The sequence below is a fragment of the Pristiophorus japonicus genome, chromosome 30, assembly GCF_044704955.1.
Source record: "Pristiophorus japonicus isolate sPriJap1 chromosome 30, sPriJap1.hap1, whole genome shotgun sequence".
Lineage (NCBI taxonomy): Eukaryota > Metazoa > Chordata > Chondrichthyes > Pristiophoridae > Pristiophorus > Pristiophorus japonicus.
In genome coordinates this window covers 13,723,949-13,747,660 of record NC_092006.1, presented here as the reverse complement: position 1 = coordinate 13,747,660, position 23,712 = coordinate 13,723,949, and the positions used below count along the sequence as shown (strand labels likewise).

The window sequence follows — 23,712 nt, the reverse complement described above, 5'->3', positions numbered from 1 at the left end:
GAGGGTGTTGGCCTGTGTTACTGTGGGACTCCCCAGTAGTGAGGGTTTTGGCCTGTGTTACTGTGGGACTCCCCAGTAGTGAGTGTGTTGGCCTGTGTTACTGTGGGATTCCCTAGCTGTGAGGGTGTTGGCCTGTGTTACTGTGGGACTCCCCAGTAGTGAGGGTGTTGGCCTGTGTTACTGTGGGACTCCCCAGTAGTGAGGGTATTGGCCTGCGTTACTGTGCGACTTGTCCCAGAAGTGAGGGTGTTGGCCTGTGTTACTGTGGGTCTCCCCATTAGTGAGGGTTGTGGCCTGTGTTACTGTGGGACTTTCCCCAGTAGTGAGGGCATTGGCTTGTGTTACTGTGGGACTCCCCAGCAGTGAGGGTGTCGGCCGGTGTTACTGTGGGACTCCCTAGTTGTGAGGGTGTTGGCCTGTGTTACAGTGGGACTACCCAGGATTGAGGGTGTTGGCCTTTGTTACGGTGGGACATTGCCCAGTCGTTAAGGTGTTGGCCTGTGTTACTGTGGGACTCCCCAGTAGTGAGGGTGTTGGCCTGTGTTATTGTGGGTCTCCCCAGTAGTGAGGGTGTTGGCCTGTGTTACTGTGGGACTCCGCAGTTGTGAGGGTGTTGGCCTGTGTTGCAGTGGGACTCCCCAGTAGTGAGGGTGTTGGCCTGTGTTACTGTGGGACTCCCCAGTAGTGAGGGTGTTGGCCTGTGTTACTGTGGGACTCCCCAGTAGTGAGGGTGTTGGCCTGTGTTACTGTGGGACTTTCACCAGTCGTGAGGGTGTTGGCCTGTGTAACTATTGGACTTTCCCCAGTAGTGAGGGTGTTGGCCTGTGTTACAATGTGACTTTCCCCAGTCGTGAGGGTGTTGGCGTGTGTTGTTGTGGGACTTTCCCCAGTCGTGAGGGTGTTGGCCTGTGTTACATTGGGACTTTCCTCAGTCGTGAGTGTGTTGGCCTGTGTTACTGTGGGACTCCCCAGTAGTGAGGGTGTTGGCCTGTGTTACTGTGGGACTCCCCAGTAGTGAGGGTGTTGGCCTGTGATACAATGGGAATTTCCCCAGTCGTGAGGGTGTTGGCCTGTGTTACAATGGGACTTTCCCCAGTCGTGAGGGTGTTGGACTGTGTTACTGTGGGAATTTCCCCAGTCGTGAGGGTGTTGGCCTGTGTTACTGTGGGACTTTCCCCAGTAGTGAGGGTGTTGGCCTGTGTTACTGTGGGACTTTCCCCAGTCGTGAGGGTGTTGGCCTGTGTTACGATTGGACTTTCCCCAGTAGTGAGGGTGTTGGCCTGTGTTACTGTGGGACTCCCCAGTAGTGAGGGTGTTGGCCTGTGTTACTGTGGGACTCCCCAGTAGTGAGGGTTGTGGCCTGTGTTACTGTGGGACTTTCACCAGTCGTGAGGATGTTGGCCTGTGTTACTGTGGGACTCCCCAGTAGTGAGGGTGTTGGCCTGTGTTACTGCGGGACTTTCCCCAGTAGTGAGGGTGTTGGCCTGTGTTACAATGTGACTTTCCCCAGACGTGAGGGTGTTGGCGTGTGTTGTTGTGGGACTTTCCCCAATCGTGAGTGTGTTGGCCTGTGTTACAATGGGACTTTCCCCAGTCGTGAAGGTGTTGGCCTGTGTTACTGTGGGACTTTCCCCAGTCGTGAGGGTGTTGGCCTGTGTTACATTGGGACTTTCCTCAGTCGTGAGTGTGTTGGCCTGTGTTACTGTGGGACTCCCCAGTAGTGAGGGTGTTGGCCTGTGTTACAATGGGAATTTCCCCAGTCGTGAGGGTGTTGGCCTGTGTTACTGTGGGACTTTCCCCAATCGTGAGTGTGTTGGCCTGTGTTACAATGGGACTTTCCCTAGTCGTGAAGGTGTTGGCCTGTGTTACTGTGGGACTTTCCCCAGTCGTGAGGGTGTTGGCCTGTGTTACATTGGGACTTTCCTCAGTCGTGAGTGTGTTGGCCTGTGTTACTGTGGGACTCCCCAGTAGTGAGGGTGTTGGCCTGTGTTACAATGGGAATTTCCCCAGTCGTGAGGGTGTTGGCCTGTGTTACTGTGGGATCCCCAGTCGTGAGGGTGTTGGCCTGTGTTACAATGGGACTTTCCCCAGTCGTGAGGGTGTTGGACTGTGTTACTGTGGGAATTTCCCCAGTCATGAGGGTGTTGGCCTGTGTTACTGTGGGACTCCCCAATAGTGAGGGTGTTGGCCTGTGTTACTGTGGGACTCCCCAGTAGTGAGGGTGTTGGCCTGCGTTACTGTGCGACTTGTACCAGAAGTGAGGGTGTCGGCCTGTATTCCTGTGGGACTACCCAGTAGTGAGGGTGTTGGCCTGTGTTACTGTGGGACTTTCCCCAGTCGTGAGGGTGTTGGCCTGTGTTTCTGTGGGACTCCCCAGTAGTGAGGGTGTTGGTCTGTGTTACTGTGGGGCTCCCCAGTAGTGAGGGTGTTGGCCTGTGTTACTGTGGGACTCCCCAGTAGTAAAGGTGTTGGCCTGTGTTACTGTGGGATTCCCTAGTTGTGAGGGTGTTGGCCTGTGTTACTGTGGGACTCCCCAGTAGTGAAGGTGTTGGCCTGTGCTACTGTGGGAATCACCAGTAGTGAGGGTGTTGGCCTGTGTAACTATGGGACTTTGCCCAGAAGTGAGGGTGTTGGCCTGTGTTACGATTGGACTTTCCCCAGTCGTGAGGGTGTTGGCCTGTGTTACTGTGGGACTCCCCAGTAGTGAGGGTGTTGGCCTGTGTTACTGTGCGACTCCCCAGTCGTGAGGGTATTGGCCTGCGTTACTGTGCGACTTGTCCCAGAAGTGAGGGTGTTGGCCTGTGTTACTGTGGGACTCCCCAGTAGTGAGGGTTGTGGCCTGTGTTACTGTGGGACTTTCCCCAGTAGTGAGGGCATTGGCTTGTGTTACTGTGGGACTCCCCAGCAGTGAGGGTGTCGGCCGGTGTTACTGTGGGACTCCCCAGTAGTGAGGGTGTTGGCCTGTGTTACTGTGGGACTCCCCAGTAGTGAGGGTGTTGGCCTGTGTTACTGTGGGACTTTCACCAGTCGTGAGGGTGTTGGCCTGTGTAACTATTGGACTTTCCCCAGTAGTGAGGGTGTTGGCCTGTGTTACAATGTGACTTTCCCCAGTCGTGAGGGTGTTGGCGTGTGTTGTTGTGGGACTTTCCCCAGTCGTGAGGGTGTTGGCCTGTGTTCCATTGGGACTTTCCTCAGTCGTGAGTGTGTTCGCCTGTGTTACTGTGGGACTCCCCAGTAGTGAGGGTGTTGGCCTGTGTTACTGTGGGACTCCCCAGTAGTGAGGGTGTTGGCCTGTGATACAATGGGAATTTCCCCAGTCGTGAGGGTGTTGGCCTGTGTTACAATGGGACTTTCCCCAGTCGTGAGGGTGTTGGACTGTGTTACTGTGGGAATTTCCCCAGTCGTGAGGGTGTTGGCCTGTGTTACTGAGGGACTTTCCCCAGTAGTGAGGGTGTTGGCCTGTGTTACTGTGGGACTTTCCCCAGTCGTGAGGGTGTTGGCCTGTGTTACTGTGGGACTTTCCCCAGTAGTGAAGGTGTTGGCCTGTGTTACTGTGGGACTCCCCAGTAGTGAGAGTGTTGGCCTGTGTAACTATGGGACTTTGCCCAGAAGTGAGGGTGATGGCCTGTGTTACGATTGGACTTTCCCCAGTCATGAGGGTGTTGGCCTGTGTTACAATGGGACTTTCCCCAGTCGTGAGGGTGTTGGACTGTGTTACTGTGGGAATTTCCCCAGTCGTGAGGGTTTTGGCCTGTGTTACTGTGGGACTTTCCCCAGTAGTGAGGGTGTTGGCCTGTGTTACTGTGGGACTTTCCCCAGTCGTGAGGGTGTTGGCCTGTGTTACTGTGGGACTTTCGCCGGTCGTGAGGGTGTTGGCCTGTGTTACTGTGGGACTTTCTCCAGTAGTGAGGGTGTTGGCCTGTGTTACTGTGGGACTCCCCAGTAGTGAGGGTGTTGGCCTGTGTTACTGTGGGACTCCCCAGTAGTGAGGGTGTTGGCCTGTGATACAATGGGAATTTCCCCAGTCGTGAGGGTGTGGGCCTGTGTTACAATGGGACTTTCCCCAGTCGTGAGGGTGTTGGACTGTGTTACTGTGGGAATTTCCCCAGTCGTGAGGGTGTTGGCCTGTGTTACTGTGGGACTTTCCCCAGTAGTGAGGGTGTTGGCCTGTGTTACTGTGGGACTTTCCCCAGTCGTGAAGGTGTTGGCCTGTGTTACTGTGGGACTTTCCCCAGTCGTGAGGGTGTTGGCCTGTGTTACTGTGGGACTTTCCCCAGTAGTGAAGGTGTTGGCCTGTGTTACTGTGGGACTCCCCAGTAGTGAGAGTGTTGGCCTGTGTTACTGTGGGACTCACAGTAGTGAGGGTGTTGGCCTGTGTAACTATGGGACTTTGCCCAGAAGTGAGGGTGTTGGCCTGTGTTACGATTGGACTTTCCCCAGTCATGAGGGTGTTGGCCTGTGTTACTGTGGGACTTTCGCCGGTCGTGAGGGTGTTGGCCTGTGTTACTGTGGGACTTTCTCCAGTAGTGAGGGTGTTGGCCTGTGTTACTGTGGGACTCCCCAGTAGTGAGGGTGTTGGCCTGTGTTACTGTGGGATTCCCTAGTTGTGAGGGTGTTGGCCTGTGTTACTGTGGGACTCCCCAGTAGTGAGGGTGTTGGCCTGTGTTAATGTGGGACTCCCCAGTAGTGAGGCTGTTGGCCTGCGTTACTGTGGGACTCACCAGTAGTGAGGCTGTTGGCCTGTGCTACTGTGGGAATCACCAGTAGTGAGGGTGTTGGCCTGTGTAACTATGGGACTTTGCCCAGAAGTGAGGGTGTTGGCCTGTGTTACGATTGGACTTTCCCCAGTAGTGAGGGTGTTGGCCTGTGTTACTGTGGGACTCCCCAGTAGTGAGGGTGTTGGCCTGTGTTACTGTGGGACTACCCAGTAGTGAAGGTGTTGGCCTGCGTTACTGTGGGACTTTTCCCAGAAGTGAGGGTGTCGGCCTGTATTCCTGTGGGACTCCCCAGTCATGAGGGTGTTTGCCTGTGTTACTGTGGGACTTTCCCCAGTCGTGAGGGTGTTGGCCTGTGTTACTGTGGGACTCCCCAGTAATGAGGGTGTTGGCCTATGTTACTGTGGGACTCCCCAGTATTGAGGGTCGTGGCCTGTGTTACTGTGGGACTTTCCCCAGTAGTGAGGGCGTTGGCTTGTGTTACTGTGGGACTCCCCAGCAGTGAGGGTGTCGGCCGGTGTTACTATGGGACTCCCCAGTAGTGAGGGTGTTGGCCTGCGTTACTGTGCGACTTGTCGCAGAATGGAGGGTGTCGGCCTGTATTCCTGTGGGACTCCCCAGTAATGAAGGTGTTGGCCTGTGATACTGTGGGATTCCCTAGTTGTGAGGGTGTTGGCCTGTGTTACTGTGGGACTCCCCAGTAGTGAGGGTGTTGGCCTGTGTTACTGTGGGACTCCCCAGTAGTGAGGGTGTTGGCCTGTGTTACTGTGGGAATCACCAGTAGTGAGGGTGTTGGCCTGTGTAACTGTGGGACTTTGCCCAGAAGTGAGGGTGTTGGCCTGTGTTACGATTGGACTTTCCCCAGTAGTGAGGGTGTTGGCCTGTGTTACTGTGGGACTCCCCAGTAGTGAGGATGTTGGCCTGTGTTACTGTGGGACTCCCCAGTTGTGAGGGTGTTGGCCTGTGTTACAGTGGGACTACCCAGGATTGAGGGTGTTTGCCTGTGTTACGGTTGGACTTTCCCCAGTCGTGAGGGTGTTGGCCTGTGTTACTGTGGGACTTTCCCCAGTAGTGAGGGTGTTGGCCTATGTTACTGTGGGACTTACCCTGGTAGTGAGGGTGTTGGCGTGTGTTACTGTGGGACTCTGCAGTCGTGAGGGTGTTGGCCTGTGTTACTGTGGGACTCCCCAGTAGTGAGGGTGTTGGCCTGTGTTACTGTGGGTCTCCCCAGTAGTGAGGGTGTTGGCCTGTGTTACTGTGGGACTCCGCAGTTGTGAGGGTGTTGGCCTGTGTTACAGTGGGACTCCCCAGTAGTGAGGGTGTTGGCCTGTGTTACTGTGGGACTCGCCAGTAGTGAGGGTGTTGGCCTGTGTTACTGTGGGACTTTCACCAGTCGTGAGGGTGTTGGCCTGTGTTACTGTGGGACTCCCCAGTAGTGAGGGTTGTGGCCTGTGTTACTGCGGGACTTTCCCCAGTCGTGAGGATGTTGGCCTGTGTAACTATTGGACTTTCCCCAGTAGTGAGGGTGTTGGCCTGTGTTACAATGTGACTTTCCCCAGTCGTGAGGGTGTTGGCGTGTGTTGTTGTGGGACTTTCCCCAGTCGTGAGGGTGTTGGCCTGTGTTACATTGGGACATTCCTCAGTCGTGAGTGTGTTGGCCTGTGTTACTGTGGGACTTTTCCCAGAAGTGAGGGTGTCGGCCTGTATTCCTGTGGGACTCCCCAGTCATGAGGGTGTTAGCCTGTGTTACTGTGGGACTTTCCCCAGTCGTGAGGGTGTTGGCCTGTGTTACTGTGGGACTTTCCCCAGTAATGAGGGTGTTGGCCTATGTTACTGTGGGACTCCCCAGTATTGAGGGTCGTGGCCTGTGTTACTGTGGGACTTTCCCCAGTAGTGAGGGCGTTGGCTTGTGTTACTGTGGGACTCCCCAGCAGTGAGGGCGTTGGCCTGTGTTACTGTGGGACTCCCCAGCAGTGAGGGTGTCGGCCGGTGTTACTATGGGACTCCCCAGTAGTGAGGGTGTTGGCCTGCGTTACTGTGCGACTTGTCGCAGAATGGAGGGTGTCGGCCTGTATTCCTGTGGGACTCCCCAGTAATGAAGGTGTTGGCCTGTGATACTGTGGGATTCCCTAGTTGTGAGGGTGTTGGCCTGTGTTACTGTGGGACTCCCCAGTAGTGAGGGTGTTGGCCTGTGTAACTATGGGACTTTGCCCAGAAGTGAGGGTGTTGGCCTGTGTTACGATTGGACTTTCCTCAGTAGTGAGGGTGTTGGCCTGTGTTACTGTGGGACTCCCCAGTAGTGAGGATGTTGGCCTGTGTTACTGTGGGACTCCCTAGTTGTGAGGGTGTTGGCCTGCGTTACTGTGCGACTTGTCGCAGAATGGAGGGTGTCGGCCTGTATTCCTGTGGGACTCCCCAGTAATGAAGGTGTTGGCCTGTGATACTGTGGGACTCCCCAGTAGTGAGGGTGTTGGCCTGTGTTACTGTGGGAATCACCAGTAGTGAGGGTGTTGGCCTGTGTAACTATGGGACTTTGCCCAGAAGTGAGGGTGTTGGCCTGTGTTACGATTGGACTTTCCCCAGTAGTGAGGGTGTTGGCCTGTGTTACTGTGGGACTCCCCAGTAGTGAGGATGTTGGCCTGTGTTACTGTGGGACTCCCTAGTTGTGAGGGTGTTGGCCTGTGTTACAGTGGGACTACCCAGGATTGAGGGTGTTTGCCTGTGTTACGGTTGGACTTTCCCCAGTCGTGAGGGTGTTGGCCTGTGTTACTGTGGGACTTTCCCCAGTAGTGAGGGTGTTGGCCTATGTTACTGTGGGACTTACCCTAGTAGTGAGGGTGTTGGCGTGTGTTACTGTGGGACTCTGCAGTCGTGAGGGTGTTGGCCTGTGTTACTGTGGGACTCCCCAGTAGTGAGGGTGTTGGCCTGTGTTACTGTGGGTCTCCCCAGTAGTGAGGGTGTTGGCCTGTGTTACTGTGGGACTCCGCAGTTGTGAGGGTGTTGGCCTGTGTTACAGTGGGACTCCCCAGTAGTGAGGGTGTTGGCCTGTGTTACTGTGGGACTCGCCAGTAGTGAGGGTGTTGGCCTGTGTTACTGTGGGACTTTCACCAGTCGTGAGGGTGTTGGCCTGTGTTACTGTGGGACTCCCCAGTAGTGAGGGTTGTGGCCTGTGTTACTGCGGGACTTTCCCCAGTCGTGAGGGTGTTGGCCTGTGTAACTATTGGACTTTCCCCAGTAGTGAGGGTGTTGGCCTGTGTTACAATGTGACTTTCCCCAGTCGTGAGGGTGTTGGCGTGTGTTGTTGTGGGACTTTCCCCAGTCGTGAGGGTGTTGGCCTGTGTTACATTGGGACATTCCTCAGTCGTGAGTGTGTTGGCCTGTGTTACTGTGGGACTCCCCAGTAGTGAGGGTGTTGGCCTGTGTTACTGTGGGAATCACCAGTAGTGAGGGTGTTGGCCTGTGTAACTGTGGGACTTTGCCCAGAAGTGAGGGTGTTGGCCTGTGTTACGATTGGACTTTCCCCAGTAGTGAGGGTGTTGGCCTGTGTTACTGTGGGACTCCCCAGTAGTGAGGATGTTGGCCTGTGTTACTGTGGGACTCCCCAGTTGTGAGGGTGTTGGCCTGTGTTACAGTGGGACTACCCAGGATTGAGGGTGTTTGCCTGTGTTACGGTTGGACTTTCCCCAGTCGTGAGGGTGTTGGCCTGTGTTACTGTGGGACTTTCCCCAGTAGTGAGGGTGTTGGCCTATTTTACTGTGGGACTTACCCTAGTAGTGAGGGTGTTGGCGTGTGTTACTGTGGGACTCTGCAGTCGTGAGGGTGTTGGCCTGTGTTACTGTGGGACTCCCCAGTAGTGAGGGTGTTGGCCTGTGTTACTGTGGGTCTCCCCAGTAGTGAGGGTGTTGGCCTGTGTTACTGTGGGACTCCGCAGTTGTGAGGGTGTTGGCCTGTGTTACAGTGGGACTCCCCAGTAGTGAGGGTGTTGGCCTGTGTTACTGTGGGACTCGCCAGTAGTGAGGGTGTTGGCCTGTGTTACTGTGGGACTTTCACCAGTCGTGAGGGTGTTAGCCTGTGTTACTGTGGGACTCCCCAGTAGTGAGGGTTGTGGCCTGTGTTACTGCGGGACTTTCCCCAGTCGTGAGGGTGTTGGCCTGTGTAACTATTGGACTTTCCCCAGTAGTGAGGGTGTTGGCCTGTGTTACAATGTGACTTTCCCCAGTCGTGAGGGTGTTGGCGTGTGTTGTTGTGGGACTTTCCCCAGTCGTGAGGGTGTTGGCCTGTGTTACATTGGGACATTCCTCAGTCGTGAGTGTGTTGGCCTGTGTTACTGTGGGACTTTTCCCAGAAGTGAGGGTGTCGGCCTGTATTCCTGTGGGACTCCCCAGTCATGAGGGTGTTAGCCTGTGTTACTGTGGGACTTTCCCCAGTCGTGAGGGTGTTGGCCTGTGTTACTGTGGGACTCCCCAGTAATGAGGGTGTTGGCCTATGTTACTGTGGGACTCCCCAGTATTGAGGGTCGTGGCCTGTGTTACTGTGGGACTTTCCCCAGTAGTGAGGGCGTTGGCCTGTGTTACTGTGGGACTCCCCAGCAGTGAGGGTGTCGGCCGGTGTTACTATGGGACTCCCCAGTAGTGAGGGTGTTGGCCTGCGTTACTGTGCGACTTGTCGCAGAATGGAGGGTGTCGGCCTGTATTCCTGTGGGACTCCCCAGTAATGAAGGTGTTGGCCTGTGATACTGTGGGATTCCCTAGTTGTGAGGGTGTTGGCCTGTGTTACTGTGGGACTCCCCAGTAGTGAGGGTGTTGGCCTGTGTAACTATGGGACTTTGCCCAGAAGTGAGGGTGTTGGCCTGTGTTACGATTGGACTTTCCCCAGTAGTGAGGGTGTTGGCCTGTGTTACTGTGGGACTCCCCAGTAGTGAGGATGTTGGCCTGTGTTACTGTGGGACTCCCTAGTTGTGAGGGTGTTGGCCTGTGTTACAGTGGGACTACCCAGGATTGAGGGTGTTTGCCTGTGTTACGGTTGGACTTTCCCCAGTCGTGAGGGTGTTGGCCTGTGTTACTGTGGGACTTTCCCCAGTAGTGAGGGTGTTGGCCTATGTTACTGTGGGACTTACCCTAGTAGTGAGGGTGTTGGCGTGTGTTACTGTGGGACTCTGCAGTCGTGAGGGTGTTGGCCTGTGTTACTGTGGGACTCCCCAGTAGTGAGGGTGTTGGCCTGTGTTACTGTGGGTCTCCCCAGTAGTGAGGGTGTTGGCCTGTGTTACTGTGGGACTCCGCAGTTGTGAGGGTGTTGGCCTGTGTTACAGTGGGACTCCCCAGTAGTGAGGGTGTTGGCCTGTGTTACTGTGGGACTCGCCAGTAGTGAGGGTGTTGGCCTGTGTTACTGTGGGACTTTCACCAGTCGTGAGGGTGTTGGCCTGTGTTACTGTGGGACTCCCTAGTTGTGAGGGTGTTGGCCTGCGTTACTGTGCGACTTGTCGCAGAATGGAGGGTGTCGGCCTGTATTCCTGTGGGACTCCCCAGTAATGAAGGTGTTGGCCTGTGATACTGTGGGACTCCCCAGTAGTGAGGGTGTTGGCCTGTGTTACTGTGGGAATCACCAGTAGCGAGGGTGTTGGCCTGTGTAACTATGGGACTTTGCCCAGAAGTGAGGGTGTTGGCCTGTGTTACGATTGGACTTTCCCCAGTAGTGAGGGTGTTGGCCTGTGTTACTGTGGGACTCCCCAGTAGTGAGGATGTTGGCCTGTGTTACTGTGGGACTCCCTAGTTGTGAGGGTGTTGGCCTGTGTTACAGTGGGACTACCCAGGATTGAGGGTGTTTGCCTGTGTTACGGTTGGACTTTCCCCAGTCGTGAGGGTGTTGGCCTGTGTTACTGTGGGACTTTCCCCAGTAGTGAGGGTGTTGGCCTATGTTACTGTGGGACTTACCCTAGTAGTGAGGGTGTTGGCGTGTGTTACTGTGGGACTCTGCAGTCGTGAGGGTGTTGGCCTGTGTTACTGTGGGACTCCCCAGTAGTGAGGGTGTTGGCCTGTGTTACTGTGGGTCTCCCCAGTAGTGAGGGTGTTGGCCTGTGTTACTGTGGGACTCCGCAGTTGTGAGGGTGTTGGCCTGTGTTACAGTGGGACTCCCCAGTAGTGAGGGTGTTGGCCTGTGTTACTGTGGGACTCGCCAGTAGTGAGGGTGTTGGCCTGTGTTACTGTGGGACTTTCACCAGTCGTGAGGGTGTTGGCCTGTGTTACTGTGGGACTCCCCAGTAGTGAGGGTTGTGGCCTGTGTTACTGCAGGACTTTCCCCAGTCGTGAGGGTGTTGGCCTGTGTAACTATTGGACTTTCCCCAGTAGTGAGGGTGTTGGCCTGTGTTACAATGTGACTTTCCCCAGTCGTGAGGGTGTTGGCGTGTGTTGTTGTGGGACTTTCCCCAGTCGTGAGGGTGTTGGCCTGTGTTACATTGGGACATTCCTCAGTCGTGAGTGTGTTGGCCTGTGTTACTGTGGGACTCCCCAGTAGTGAGGGTGTTGGCCTGTGTTACTGTGGGACTCCAGAGTAGTGAGGGTGTTGACCTGTGTTACTGTGGGACTCCCCAGTAGTGAGGGTTGTGGTCTGGTAAGTATGGGACTTTGCCCAGAAGTGAGGGTGTTGGCCTCTGTTACGATTGGACTTTCCCCAGTAGTGAGGGTGTTGGCCTGTGTTACTGTGGGACTCCCCAGTAGTGAGGGTGTTGACCTGTGTTACTGTGGGACTCCCCAGTAGTGAGGGTGTTTGCCTGCGTTACTGTGCGACTTGTCCCAGAAGTGAGGGTGTCGGCCTGTATTCCTGTGGGACTACCCAGTAGTGAGGGTGTTGGCCTGTGTTACTGTGGGACTTTCCCCAGTCGTGAGGGTGTTGGCCTGTGTTACTGTGCGACTCCCCATTCGTGAGGATTGTGGCCTGTGTTACTGTGGGACTTTCCCCAGTAGTGAGGGCGTTGGCTTGTGTTACTGTGGGACTCCCCAGCAGTGAGGGTGTCGGCCGGTGTTACTGTGGGACTCCCTAGTTGTGAGGGTGTTGGCCTGTGTTACTGTGGGACTCCGCAGTTGTGAGGGTGTTGGCCTGTGTTACAGTGGGACACCCCAGTAGTGAGGGTGTTGGCCTGTGTTACTGTGGGACTCGCCAGTAGTGAGGGTGTTGGCCTGTGTTACTGTGGGACTTTCACCAGTCGTGAGGATGTTGGCCTGTGTTACTGTGGGACTCCCCAGTAGTGAGGGTTGTGGCCTGTGTTACTGCGGGACTTTTCCCAGTCGTGAGGGTGTTGGCCTGTGTAACTATTGGACTTTCCCCAGTAGTGAGGGTGTTGGCCTGTGTTGCAATGTGACTTTCCCCAGTCGTGAGGGTGTTGGCGAGTGTTACTGTGGGACTCCCCAGTAGTGAGGGTGTTGGCCTGTGTTACTGTGGGACTCCCCAGTAGTGAGGGTGTTGACCTGTGTTACTGTGGGACTCCCCAGTCGTGAGGGTTGTGGCCTGTGTTACTGTGGGACTTTCACCAGTCGTGAGGGTGTTGGCCTGTGTTACTGTGGGACTCCGCAGTAGTGAGGGTGTTGACCTGTGATACTGTGGGACTCCCCAGCAGTGAGGGTGTCGGTCGTTGTTACTGTGGGACTCCCCAGTCGAGAGGGTGTTGGCCTGTGTTACTGTGGGACTTTCCCCAGTAGTGAGGGTGTTGGCCTGTGTTACTGTGGGACTTACCCTAGTAGTGAGGGTGTTGGCGTGTGTTACAGTGGGACTCTGCAGTCGTGAGTGTGTTGGCCTGTGTTACTGTGGGACTCCCCAGTAGTGAGGGTGTTGGCCTGTGTTACTGTGGGACTCCGCAGTAGTGAGGGTATTGACCTGTGTTACTGTGGGACTCCCCAGTAGTGAGGGTGTTGGCCTGTGTTACTGTGGGACTCCCCAGTAGTGAGGCTGTTGGCTTGTGTTACTGTGGGACTACCTAGTTGTGAGGGTGTTGGCCTGTGTTACAGTGGGACTCCCCAGTAGTGAGGGTATTGGCCTGTGTTACTGTGGGACTCCCCAGTAGTGAGGGTGTTGGCCTGTGTTACTGTGGGACTCCCCAGTAGTGAGGGTGTTGGCCTGTGTTACTGTGGGACTTTCACCAGTCGTGAGGGTGTTGGCCTGTGTTACTGTGGGACTCCCCAGTCGTGAGGGTTGTGGCCTGTGTTACTGCGGGACTTTCCCCAGTCGTGAGGGTGTTGGCCTGTGTAACTATTGTACTTTCCCCAGTAGTAAGGGTATTGGCCTGTGTTACAATGTGACTTTCCCCAGTCGTGAGGGTGTTGGCCTGTGTTTCAATGGGACTTGCCCCAGTCGTGAGGGTGTTGGCCTGTGTTACTGTGGGACTTTCCCAAGTCGTGAGGGTGTTGGCCTGTGTTACATTGGGACTTTCCTCAGTCGTGAGTGTGTTGGCCTGTGTTACTGTGGGACTCCCCAGTTGTGAGGGTGTTGGCCTGTGTTACAATGGGAATTTACCCAGTCGTGAGGGTGTTGGCCTGTGTTACTGTGGGATCCCCGTTCGTGAGGGTGTTGGCCTGTGTTACAATGGGACTTTCCCCAGTCGTGAGGGTGTTGGACTGTGTTACTGTGGGAATTTCCCCAGTCGTGAGGGTGTTGGCCTGTGTTACTGTGGGACTCCCCAGTAGTGAGGGTGTTGGCCTGTGTTACTGTGGGACTCACCAGTTGTGAGGGTGTTGGCCTGTGTAAGTATGGGACTTTGCCCAGAAGTGAGGGTGTTGGCCTGTGTTACGATTGGACTTTCCCCAGTAGTGAGGGTGTTGGCCTGTGTTACTGTGGGACTCCCCAGTAGTGAGGGTGTTGACCTGTGTTACTGTGGGACTCCCCAGTAGTGAGGGTGTTTGCCTGCGTTACTGTGCGACTTGTCCCAGAAGTGAGGGTGTCGGCCTGTGTTACTGTGGGACTTTTCCCAGAAGTGAGGGTGTCGGCCTGTGTTACTGTGGGACTTTTCCCAGTAGTGAGGGTGTCGGCCTGTATTCCTGTGGGACTCCCCAGTCATGAGGGTGTTAGCCTGTGTTACTGTGGGACTTTCCCCAGTCGTGAGGGTGTTGGCCTGTGTTACTGTGGGACTCCCCAGTAATGAGGGTGTTGGCCTGCGTTACTGTGCGACTTGTCGCAGAATGGAGGGTGTCGGCCTGTATTCCTGTGGGACTCCCCAGTAATGAAGGTGTTGGCCTGTGATACTGTGGGACTTTCCCCAGTCGTGAGGGTGTTGGCCTGTGTTACTGTGGGACTTTTCCCAGTAGTGAGGGTGTCGGCCTGTATTCCTGTGGGACTCCCCAGTCATGAGGGTGTTAGCCTGTGTTACTGTGGGACTTTCCCCAGTCGTGAGGGTGTTGGCCTGTGTTACTGTGGGACTCCCCAGTAATGAGGGTGTTGGCCTGCGTTACTGTGCGACTTGTCGCAGAATGGAGGGTGTCGGCCTGTATTCCTGTGGGACTCCCCAGTAATGAAGGTGTTGGCCTGTGATACTGTGGGATTCCCTAGTTGTGAGGGTGTTGGCCTGTTTTACTGTGGGACTCCCCAGTAGTGAGGGTGTTGGCCTGTGTTACTGTGGGACTCCCCAGTAGTGAGGGTGTTGGCCTGTGTTACTGTGGGAATCACCAGTAGTGAGGGTGTTGGCCTGTGTAACTATGGGACTTTGCCCAGAAGTGAGGGTGTTGGCCTGTGTTACGATTGGACTTTCCCCAGAAGTGAGGGTGTTGGCCTGTGTTACGATTGGACTTTCCCCAGTAGTGAGGGTGTTGGCCTGTGTTACTGTGGGACTCCCCAGTAGTGAGGGTGTTGACCTGTGTTACTGTGGGATTCCCCAGTAGTGAGGGTGTTTGCCTGCGTTACTGTGCGACTTGTCCCAGAAGTGAGGGTGTCGGCCTGTGTTACTGTGGGACTACTCAGTAGTGAAGGTGTTGGCCTGCGTTACTGTGGGACTTTTCCCAGAAGTGAGGGTGTCGGTCTGTATTCCTGTGGGACTCCCCAGTCATGAGGGTGTTGGCCTGTGTTACTGTGGGACTTTCCCCAGTCGTGAGGGTGTTGGCCTGTGTTACTGTGGGACTCCCCAGTAATGAGGGTGTTGGCCTATGTTACTGTGGGACTCCCCAGTAGTGAGGGTGTTGGCCTGCGTTACTGTGCGACTTGTCGCAGAATGGAGGGTGTCGGCCTGTATTCCTGTGGGACTCCCCAGTAATGAAGGTGTTGGCCTGTGATACTGTGGGATTCCCTAGTTGTGAGGGTGTTGGCCTGTGTTACTGTGGGACTCCCCAGTAGTGAGGGTGTTGGCCTGTGTTACTGTGGGACTCCCCAGTAGTGAGGGTGTTGGCCTGTGTTACTGTGGGACTCCGCAGTTGTGAGGGTGTTGGCCTGTGTTACAGTGGGACTCCCCAGTAGTGAGGGTGTTGGCCTGTGTTACTGTGGGACTCGCCAGTAGTGAGGGTGTTGGCCTGTGTTACTGTGGGACTTTCACCAGTCGTGAGGGTGTTGGCCTGTGTTACTGTGGGACTCCCCAGTAGTGAGGGTTGTGGCCTGTGTTGCTGCGGGACTTTCCCCAGTCGTCAGGGTGTTGGCCTGTGTAACTATTGGACTTTCCCCAGTAGTGAGGGTGTTGGCCTGTGTTACAATGTGACTTTCCCCAGTCGTGAGGGTGTTGGCGTGTGTTGTTGTGGGACTTTCCCCAGTCGTGAGGGCGTTGGCTTGTGTTACTGTGGGACTCCCCAGCAGTGAGGGTGTCGGCCGGTGTTACTGTGGGACTTCCTAGTTGTGAGGGTGTTGACCTGTGTTACTGTGGGACTCCCCAGTAGTGAGGGTGTTTGCCTGCGTTACTGTGCGACTTGTCCCAGAAGTGAGGGTGTCGGCCTGTGTTACTGTGGGACTACCCAGTAGTGAAGGTGTTGGCCTGCGTTACTGTGGGACTTTTCCCAGAAGTGAGGGTGTCGGCCTGTATTCCTGTGGGACTCCCCAGTCATGAGGGTGTTAGCCTGTGTTACTGTGGGACTTTCCCCAGTCGTGAGGGTGTTGGCCTGTGTTACTGTGGGACTCCCCAGTAATGAGGGTGTTGGCCTATGTTACTGTGGGACTCCCCAGTAGTGAGGGTGTTGGCCTGCGTTACTGTGCGACTTGTCGCAGAATGGAGGGTGTCGGCCTGTATTCCTGTGGGACTCCCCAGTAATGAAGGTGTTGGCCTGTGATACTGTGGGATTCCCTAGTTGTGAGGGTGTTGGCCTGTGTTACTGTGGGACTCCCCAGTAGTGAGGGTGTTGGCCTGTGTTACTGTGGGACTCCCCAGTAGTGAGGGTGTTGGCCTGTGTTACTGTGGGAATCACCAGTAGTGAGGGTGTTGGCCTGTGTTACTGTGGGACTCCCTAGTTGTGAGGGTGTTGGCCTGTGTTACAGTGGGACTACCCAGGATTGAGGGTGTTGGCCTGTGTTACGGTTGGACTTTCCCCAGTCGTGAGGGTGTTGGCCTGTGTTACTGTGGTACTTTCCCCAGTAGTGAGGGTGTTGGCCTATGTTACTGTGGGACTTACCCTAGTAGTGAGGGTGTTGGCGTGTGTTACTGTGGGACTCTGCAGTCGTGAGGGTGTTGGCCTGTGTTACTGTGGGACTCCCCAGTAGTGAGGGTGTTGGCCTGTGTTACTGTGGGTCTCCCCAGTAGTGAGGGTGTTGGCCTGTGTTACTGTGGGACTCCGCAGTTGTGAGGGTGTTGGCCTGTGTTACAGTGGGACTCCCCAGTAGTGAGGGTGTTGGCCTGTGTTACTGTGGGACTCTCCAGTAGTGAGGGTGTTGGCCTGTGTTACTGTGGGACTTTCACCAGTCGTGAGGGTGTTGGCCTGTGTTAATGTGGGACTCCCCAGTAGTGAGGGTTGTGGCCTGTGTTGCTGCGGGACTTTCCCCAGTCGTGAGGGTGTTGGCCTGTGTAACTATTGGACTTTCCCCAGTAGTGAGGGTGTTGGCCTGTGTTACAATGTGACTTTCCCCAGTCGTGAGGGTGTTGGCGTGTGTTGTTGTGGGACTTTCCCCAGTCGTGAGGGTGTTGGCCTGTGTTACTGTGGGACTCCCCAGTAGTGAGGGTGTTGGCCTGTGTTACTGTGGGACTCCCCAGTAGTGAGGGTGTTGACCTGTGTTACTGTGGGACTCCCCAGTAGTGAGGGTTGTGGCCTGTGTAAGTATGGGACTTTGCCCAGAAGTGAGGGTGTTGGCCTGTGTTACGATTGGACTTTCCCCAGTAGTGAGGGTGTTGGCCTGTGTTACTGTGGGACTCCCCAGTAGTGAGGGTGTTGACCTGTGTTACTGTGGGACTCCCCAGTAGTGAGGGTGTTTGCCTGCGTTACTGTGCGACTTGTCCCAGAAGTGAGGGTGTCGGCCTGTATTCCTGTCGGACTACCCAGTAGTGAGGGTGTTGGTCTGTGTTACTGTGGGACTTTCCCCAGTCGTGAGGGTGTTGGCCTGTGTTACTTTGGGACTCCCCAGTAGTGAGGGTGTTGGCCTGTGTTACTGTGCGACTCCCCATTCGTGAGGATTGTGGCCTGTGTTACAGTGGGACTTTCCCCAGTAGTGAGGGCGTTGGCTTGTGTTACTGTGGGACTCCACAGCAGTGAGGGTGTCGGCCGGTGTTACTGTGGGACTCCCTAGTTGTGAGGGTGTTGGCCTGTGTTACTGTGGGACTCCGCAGTTGTGAGGGTGTTGGCCTGTGTTACTGTGGGACTCGCCAGTAGTGAGGGTGTTGGCCTGTGTTACTGTGGGACTTTCACCAGTCGTGAGGGTGTTGGCCTGTGTTACTGTGGGACTCCCCAGTAGTGAGGGTTGTGGCCTGTGTTACTGCGGGACTTTCCCCAGTCGTGAGGGTGTTGGCCTGTGTAACTATTGGACTTTCCCCAGTAGTGAGGGTGTTGGCCTGTGTTACAATGTGACTTTCCCCAGTCGTGAGGGTGTTGGCGAGTGTTACTGTGGGACTCCCCAGTAGTGAGGGTGTTGGCCTGTGTTACTGTGGGACTCCCCTGTAGTGAGGGTGTTGACCTGTGTTACTGTGGGACTCCCCAGTAGTGAGGGTTGTGGCCTGTGTTACTGTGGGACTTTCACCAGTCGTGAGGGTGTTGGCCTGTGTTACTGTGGGACTCCCCAGTAGTGAGGGTGTTGGCCTGTGTTACTGCGGGATTTTCCCCAGTAGTGAGGGTGTTGGCCTGTGTTACTGTGGGACTCCCCAGTAGTGAGGGTGTTGGCCTGTGTTACTGTGGGACTCCCCAGTAGTGAAGGTGTTGGCCTGTGCTACTGTGGGAATCACCAGTAGTGAGGGTGTTGGCCTGTGCAACTATGGGACTTTGCCCAGAAGTGAGGGTGTTGGCCTGTGTTACGATTGGACTTTCCCCAGTAGTGAGGGTGTTGGCCTATGTTACTGTGGGACTCCCCAGTAGTGAGGGTGTTGGCCTGTGTTACTGTGGGACTCCCCAATAGTGAGGGTGTTGGCCTGCGTTACTGTGCGACTTGTCCCAGAAGTGAGGGTGTCGGCCTGTATTCCTGTGGGACTAGCCAGTAGTGAGGGTGTTGGCCTGTGTTACTGTGGGACTTTCCCCAGTCGTGAGGGTGTTGGCCTGTGTTACTGTGGAACTTCCCAGTAGTGAGGGTGTTGGCCTGTGTTACTGTGGGACTCCCCAGTAGTGAGGGTTGTGGCCGGTGTTACTGTGGGACTTTCCCCAGTAGTGAGGGCATTGGCTTGTGTTACTGTGGGACTCCCCAGCAGTGAGGGTGTCGGCCGGTGTTACTGTGGGACTCCCCAGTCGAGAGGGTGTTGGCCTGTGTTACTGTGGGACTTTCCCCAGTAGTGAGGGTGTTGGCCTGTGTTACTGTGGGACTTACCCTAGTAGTGAGGGTGTTGGCGTGTGTTACAGTGGGACTCTGCAGTCGTGAGTGTGTTGGCCTGTGTTACTGTGGGACTCCCCAGTAGTGAGGGTGTTGGCCTGTGTTACTGTGGGACTCCGCAGTAGTGAGGGTGTTGACCTGTGTTACTGTGGGACTCCCCAGTAGTGAGGGTGTTGGCCTGTGTTACTGTGGGACTCCCCAGTAGTGAGGCTGTTGGCTTGTGTTACTGTGGGACTACCTAGTTGTGAGGGTGTTGGCCTGTGTTACAGTGGGACTCCCCAGTAGTGAGGGTGTTGGCCTGTGTTACTGTGGGACTCCCCAGTAGTGAGGGTGTTGGCCTGTGTTACTGTGGGACTCCCCAGTAGTGAGGGTGTTGGCCTGTGTTACTGTGGGACTTTCACCAGTCGTGAGGGTGTTGGCCTGTGTTACTGTGGGACTCCCCAGTCGTGAGGGTGTTGGCCTGTGTTACTGCGGGACTTTCCCCAGTCGTGAGGGTGTTGGCCTGTGTAACTATTGGACTTTCCCCAGTCGTAAGGGTATTGGCCTGTGTTACAATGTGACTTTCCCCAGTCGTGAGGGTGTTGGCCTGTGTTTCAATGGGACTTGCCCCAGTCGTGAGGGTGTTGGCCTGTGTTACTGTGGGACTTTCCCCAGTCGTGAGGGTGTTGGCCTGTGTTACATTGGGACTTTCCTCAGTCGTGAGTGTGTTGGCCTGTGTTACTGTGGGACTCCCCAGTAGTGAGGGTGTTGGCCTGTGTTACAATGGGAATTTCCCCAGTCGTGAGGGTGTTGGCCTGTGTTACTGTGGGATCCCCGTTCGTGAGGGTGTTGGCCTGTGTTACAATGGGACTTTCCCCAGTCGTGAGGGTGTTGGACTGTGTTACTGTGGGAATTTCCCCAGTCGTGAGGGTGTTGGCCTGTGTTACTGTGGGACTCCCCAGTAGTGAGGGTGTTGGCCTGTGTTACTGTGGGACTCACCAGTAGTGAGGGTGTTGGCCTGTGTAAGTATGGGACTTTTCCCAGAAGTGAGGGTGTTGGCCTCTGTTACGATTGGACTTTCCCCAGTAGTGAGGGTGTTGGCCTGTGTTACTGTGGGACTCCCCAGTAGTGAGGGTGTTGACCTGTGTTACTGTGGGACTCCCCAGTAGTGAGGGTGTTTGCCTGCGTTACTGTGCGACTTGTCCCAGAAGTGAGGGTGTCGGCCTGTATTCCTGTGGGACTACCCAGTAGTGAGGGTGTTGGCCTGTGTTACTGTGGGACTTTCCCCAGTCGTGAGGGTGTTGGCCTGTGTTACTTTGGGACTCCCCAGTAGTGAGGGTGTTGGCCTGTGTTACTGTGGGACTCCCCATTCGTGAGGATTGTGGCCTGTGTTACTGTGGGACTTTCCCCAGTAGTGAGGGTGTTGGCTTGTGTTACTGTGGGACTCCCCAGCAGTGAGGGTGTCGGCCGGTGTTACTGTGGGACTCCCTAGTTGTGAGGGTGTTGGCCTGTGTTACTGTGGGACTTTCCCCAGTAGTGAGGGTGTTGGCCTATGTTACTGTGGGACTTACCCTAGTAGTGAGGGTGTTGGCGTGTGTTACAGTGGGACTCTGCAGTCGTGAGGGTGTTGGCCTGTGTTACTGTGGGACTGCCCAGTAGTGAGGGTGTTGGCCTGTGTTACTGTGGGACTCCTCAGTAGTGAGGGTGTTGGCCTGTGTTACTGTGGGACTCACCAGTAGTGAGATGTTGGCCTGTGTAACTATGGGACTTTGCCCAGTAGTGACGGTGTTGGCCTGTGTTACGATTGGACTTTCCCCAGAAGTGAGGGTGTTGGCCTGTGTTACGATTGGACTTTCCCCAGTAGTGAGGGTGTTGGCCTGTGTTACTGTGGGACTCCCCAGTAGTGAGGGTGTTGACCTGTGTTACTGTGGGACTCCCCAGTAGTGAGGTTGTTTGCCTGCATTACTGTGCGACTTGTCCCAGAAGTGAGGGTGTCGGCCTATATTCCTGTGGGACTACCCAGTAGTGAGGGTGTTGGCCTGTGTTACTGTGGGACTTTCCCCAGTCGTGAGGGTGTTGGCCTGTGTTACTGTGGGACTCCCCAGTAGTGAGGGTGTTGGCCTGTGTTACTGTGGGACTCCCCATTCGTGAGGGTTGTGGCCTGTGTTACTGTGGGACTTTCCCCAGTAGTGAGGGCGTTGGCTTGTGTTACTGTGGGACTCCCCAGCAGTGAGGGTGTCGGCCGGTGTTACTGTGGGACTCCCTAGTTGTGAGGGTGTTGGCCTGTGTTACGCTGGGACTTTCCCCAGTCGTGAGGGTGTTGGCCTGTGTTACTGTGGGACTTTCCCCATTAGTGAGGGTGTTGGCCTATGTTACTGTGGGACTTACCCTAGTAGAGAGGGTGTTGGCGTGTGTTGCAGTGGGACTCTGCAGTCATGAGGGTGTTGGCCTGTGTTACTGTGGGACTCCCCAGTACTGAGGGTGTTGGTCTGTGTTACTGTGGGACTCCCCAGTCGTGAGGGTGTTAGCCTGTGTTACTGTGGGACTCCGCAGTAGTGAGGGTGTCGGCCGGTGTTACTGTCGGACTCCCTAGTTGTGAGGGTGTTGGCCTGTGTTACGGTGGGACTTTCCCCAGTCGTGAGGGTGTTGGCCTGTGTTACTGTGGGACTTTCCCCAGTAGTGAGGGTGTTGGCCTGTGTTACTGTGGGACTACCTAGTTGTGAGGGTGTTGGCCTGTGTTTCAGTGGGACTCCCCAGTAGTGAGGGTGTTGGCCTGTGTTACTGTGGGACTCCCCAGTAGTGAGGGTGTTGGCCTGTGTTACTGTGGGACTCCCCAGTAGTGAGGGTGTTGGCCTGTGTTACTGTGGGAATTTACCCAGTCGTGAGGGTGTTGGCCGCTGTTACAATGGTACTTTCCCCAGTAGTGAGGGTGTTGGCATGTGTTACTGTGGGACTCACCAGTAGTGAGGCTGTTGGCCTGTGTAACTATGTGTCTTTGCCCAGTAGTGAGGGTGTTGGCCTGTGTTACGATTGGACTTTCCCCAGAAGTGAGGGTGTTGGCCTGTGTTATGATTGGACTTTCCCCAGTAGTGAGGGTGTTGGCCTGTGTTACTGTGGGACTTCCCAGCAGTGAGGATGTTGGCCTGTGTTACTGTGGGACTTTCCCCAGTAGTGAGGGTGTTGGCCTGTGTTGCTGTGGGACTTTCCCCAGTAGTGAGGGTGTTGGCCTGTGTTACTGTGGGACTTCCCAGTCGTGAGGGTGTTGGCCTGTGTTACTGTGGGACTTTCCCCAGTAGTGAGGGTGTTGGCCTGTGTTACTGTGGGACTTTTCCCAGTAGTGAGGTTATTGGCCTGTGTTACTGTGGGACTTTCCCCAGACGTGAGGGTGTTGGTCTGTGTTCCTGCGGGACTCCCCAGCAGTGAGGGTGTTGGCCTGTGTTACTGTGGGACTTTCCCCAGACGTGAGGGTGTTGGTCTGTGTTCCTGCGGGACTCCCCAGTAGTGAGGGTGCTGGGTTGTGTTGGGTTGATGACACAATCCCTTATCTCCAATGTTAAAGTGCAGAGTTGTATCGCTTTGTGCCTGTTCGCGACAGTCGCCGATCCTCCCTGCCCCCGAGCACCAAACGCCAAACTTCTCGACTCGCCCAGGACTCGAGCCTCTCCCACTACTCTCAGCGTTGGAAGAGGGGGAGGCCCATTTACATCCCGAGGGCTCCCCCACTCCTCACTGGGCCCTGCTGCCCCCCTGCCTGGCCAGGGGCTCAGGGATCACACCCACCTGCGTACAGATGGTAGAAGGGCCACCAAAGAGCGCTGTTGGGAATGTAGGTCATGAGGGAGGCGGCGTAGCCCCGGTAGAAGCCTCGCAGCCCGTCCAGCCGGAAGATCTGCGCCATGACGTCCTTGGTCTGGCCCACAGCCAGCTGGCGCGATGCCCCGACCGCCGCCTGGCGGGGGGGCACCTTGAAGCGGCCCATGGCCTGGCCCTGGACCATCAGGTGCTGGGAGACGATGTCGATGGGCACGGTGATGCTCTGTGCCACCAGCGAGGCCGAGCCGCCGGCAATCACCGACTTCACCACGTTGCTGTCGGTGTACTGCGCCACGTACTTGCGGGTCAGCTCGTAGGTGGTGACGTAGCACTGGCCGGAGATGAGGGTGAAGGTGTTGACCAGGAAGCCACGGTACAGGCCCGACACGCCCTCGGCCCGCAGGATCTTGGCAAAGGCGTCGAAGGTGCCACTGTACAAGCTCTTGCCTTTCTGCACCTGCAGCCGGGTCCGGATCAGGGTGAAGGGGTAGACGCTGACCCGGATCGCCATGGTCATAAACAACCCGAACAGGTAGAACTTGCGCTTGTCCAAGTCTTCCCACTCAATGATCTGGATCTTGCGCTTGTCCTCCATGCTCAGCGCCGGCCGGTCCCACACCGCCACAGGGACCTGGGGAAAGCCAAACACAAAGGGTTAAAGCCGTGCCCAGCTCCCCCGCCGGCATTCACCAGCAGACCCCGGGGCCACCAAGAGACCCAGCAGAAACGGGCAGGGACGTAGAGGTCCACGGACTGCCCAGTCAACGGGTCATCTTCACCACCTTGAGGTAAGGGCAGTCACCACTGTACCCCAGTGTTATACAGTGACAGACCTGTACCCACCAGTACTGTACCCCAGTGTTATACAGTGACAGACCTGTACCCACCAGTACTGTACATCAGTGTTATACAGTGACAGACCTGTACCCACCAGTACTGTACCCCAGTGTTATACAGTGACAGACCTGTACCCACCAGTACATTTCCCCAGTGTTATACAGTGACAGACCTGTACCCACCAGTACATTTCCCCAGTGTTATACAGTGACAGACCTGTACCCACCAGTACTGTACATCAGTGTTATACAGTGACAGACCTGTACCCACGAGTACTGTACCCCAGTGTTATACAGTGACAGACCTGTACCCACCAGTACTGTACCCCAGTATTATACAGTGACAGACCTGTACCCACCAGTACTGTACCCCAGTGTTATACAGTGACAGACCTGTACCCACCAGTACTGTACCCCAGTATTATACAGTGACAGACCTGTACCCACCAGTACTGTACCCCAGTGTTATACACTGA

General features: G+C 55.5%; 1 protein-coding gene across 1 annotated transcript in view; it reads right to left on the bottom strand.

Annotated features, from left to right (window-relative positions):
• The window catches only part of LOC139240268 (solute carrier family 25 member 44-like), a 150,107-nt gene that overhangs the window by 62,369 nt on the left and 64,026 nt on the right, over nt 1-23,712 (bottom strand). Inside the window, exon 2 of the mRNA XM_070868752.1 lies at nt 22,368-23,031. Coding sequence (XP_070724853.1) covers nt 22,368-22,995 — 628 coding nt within the window. The 5' untranslated portion in view covers nt 22,996-23,031. The remainder of the gene's footprint in view (nt 1-22,367; nt 23,032-23,712) is intronic.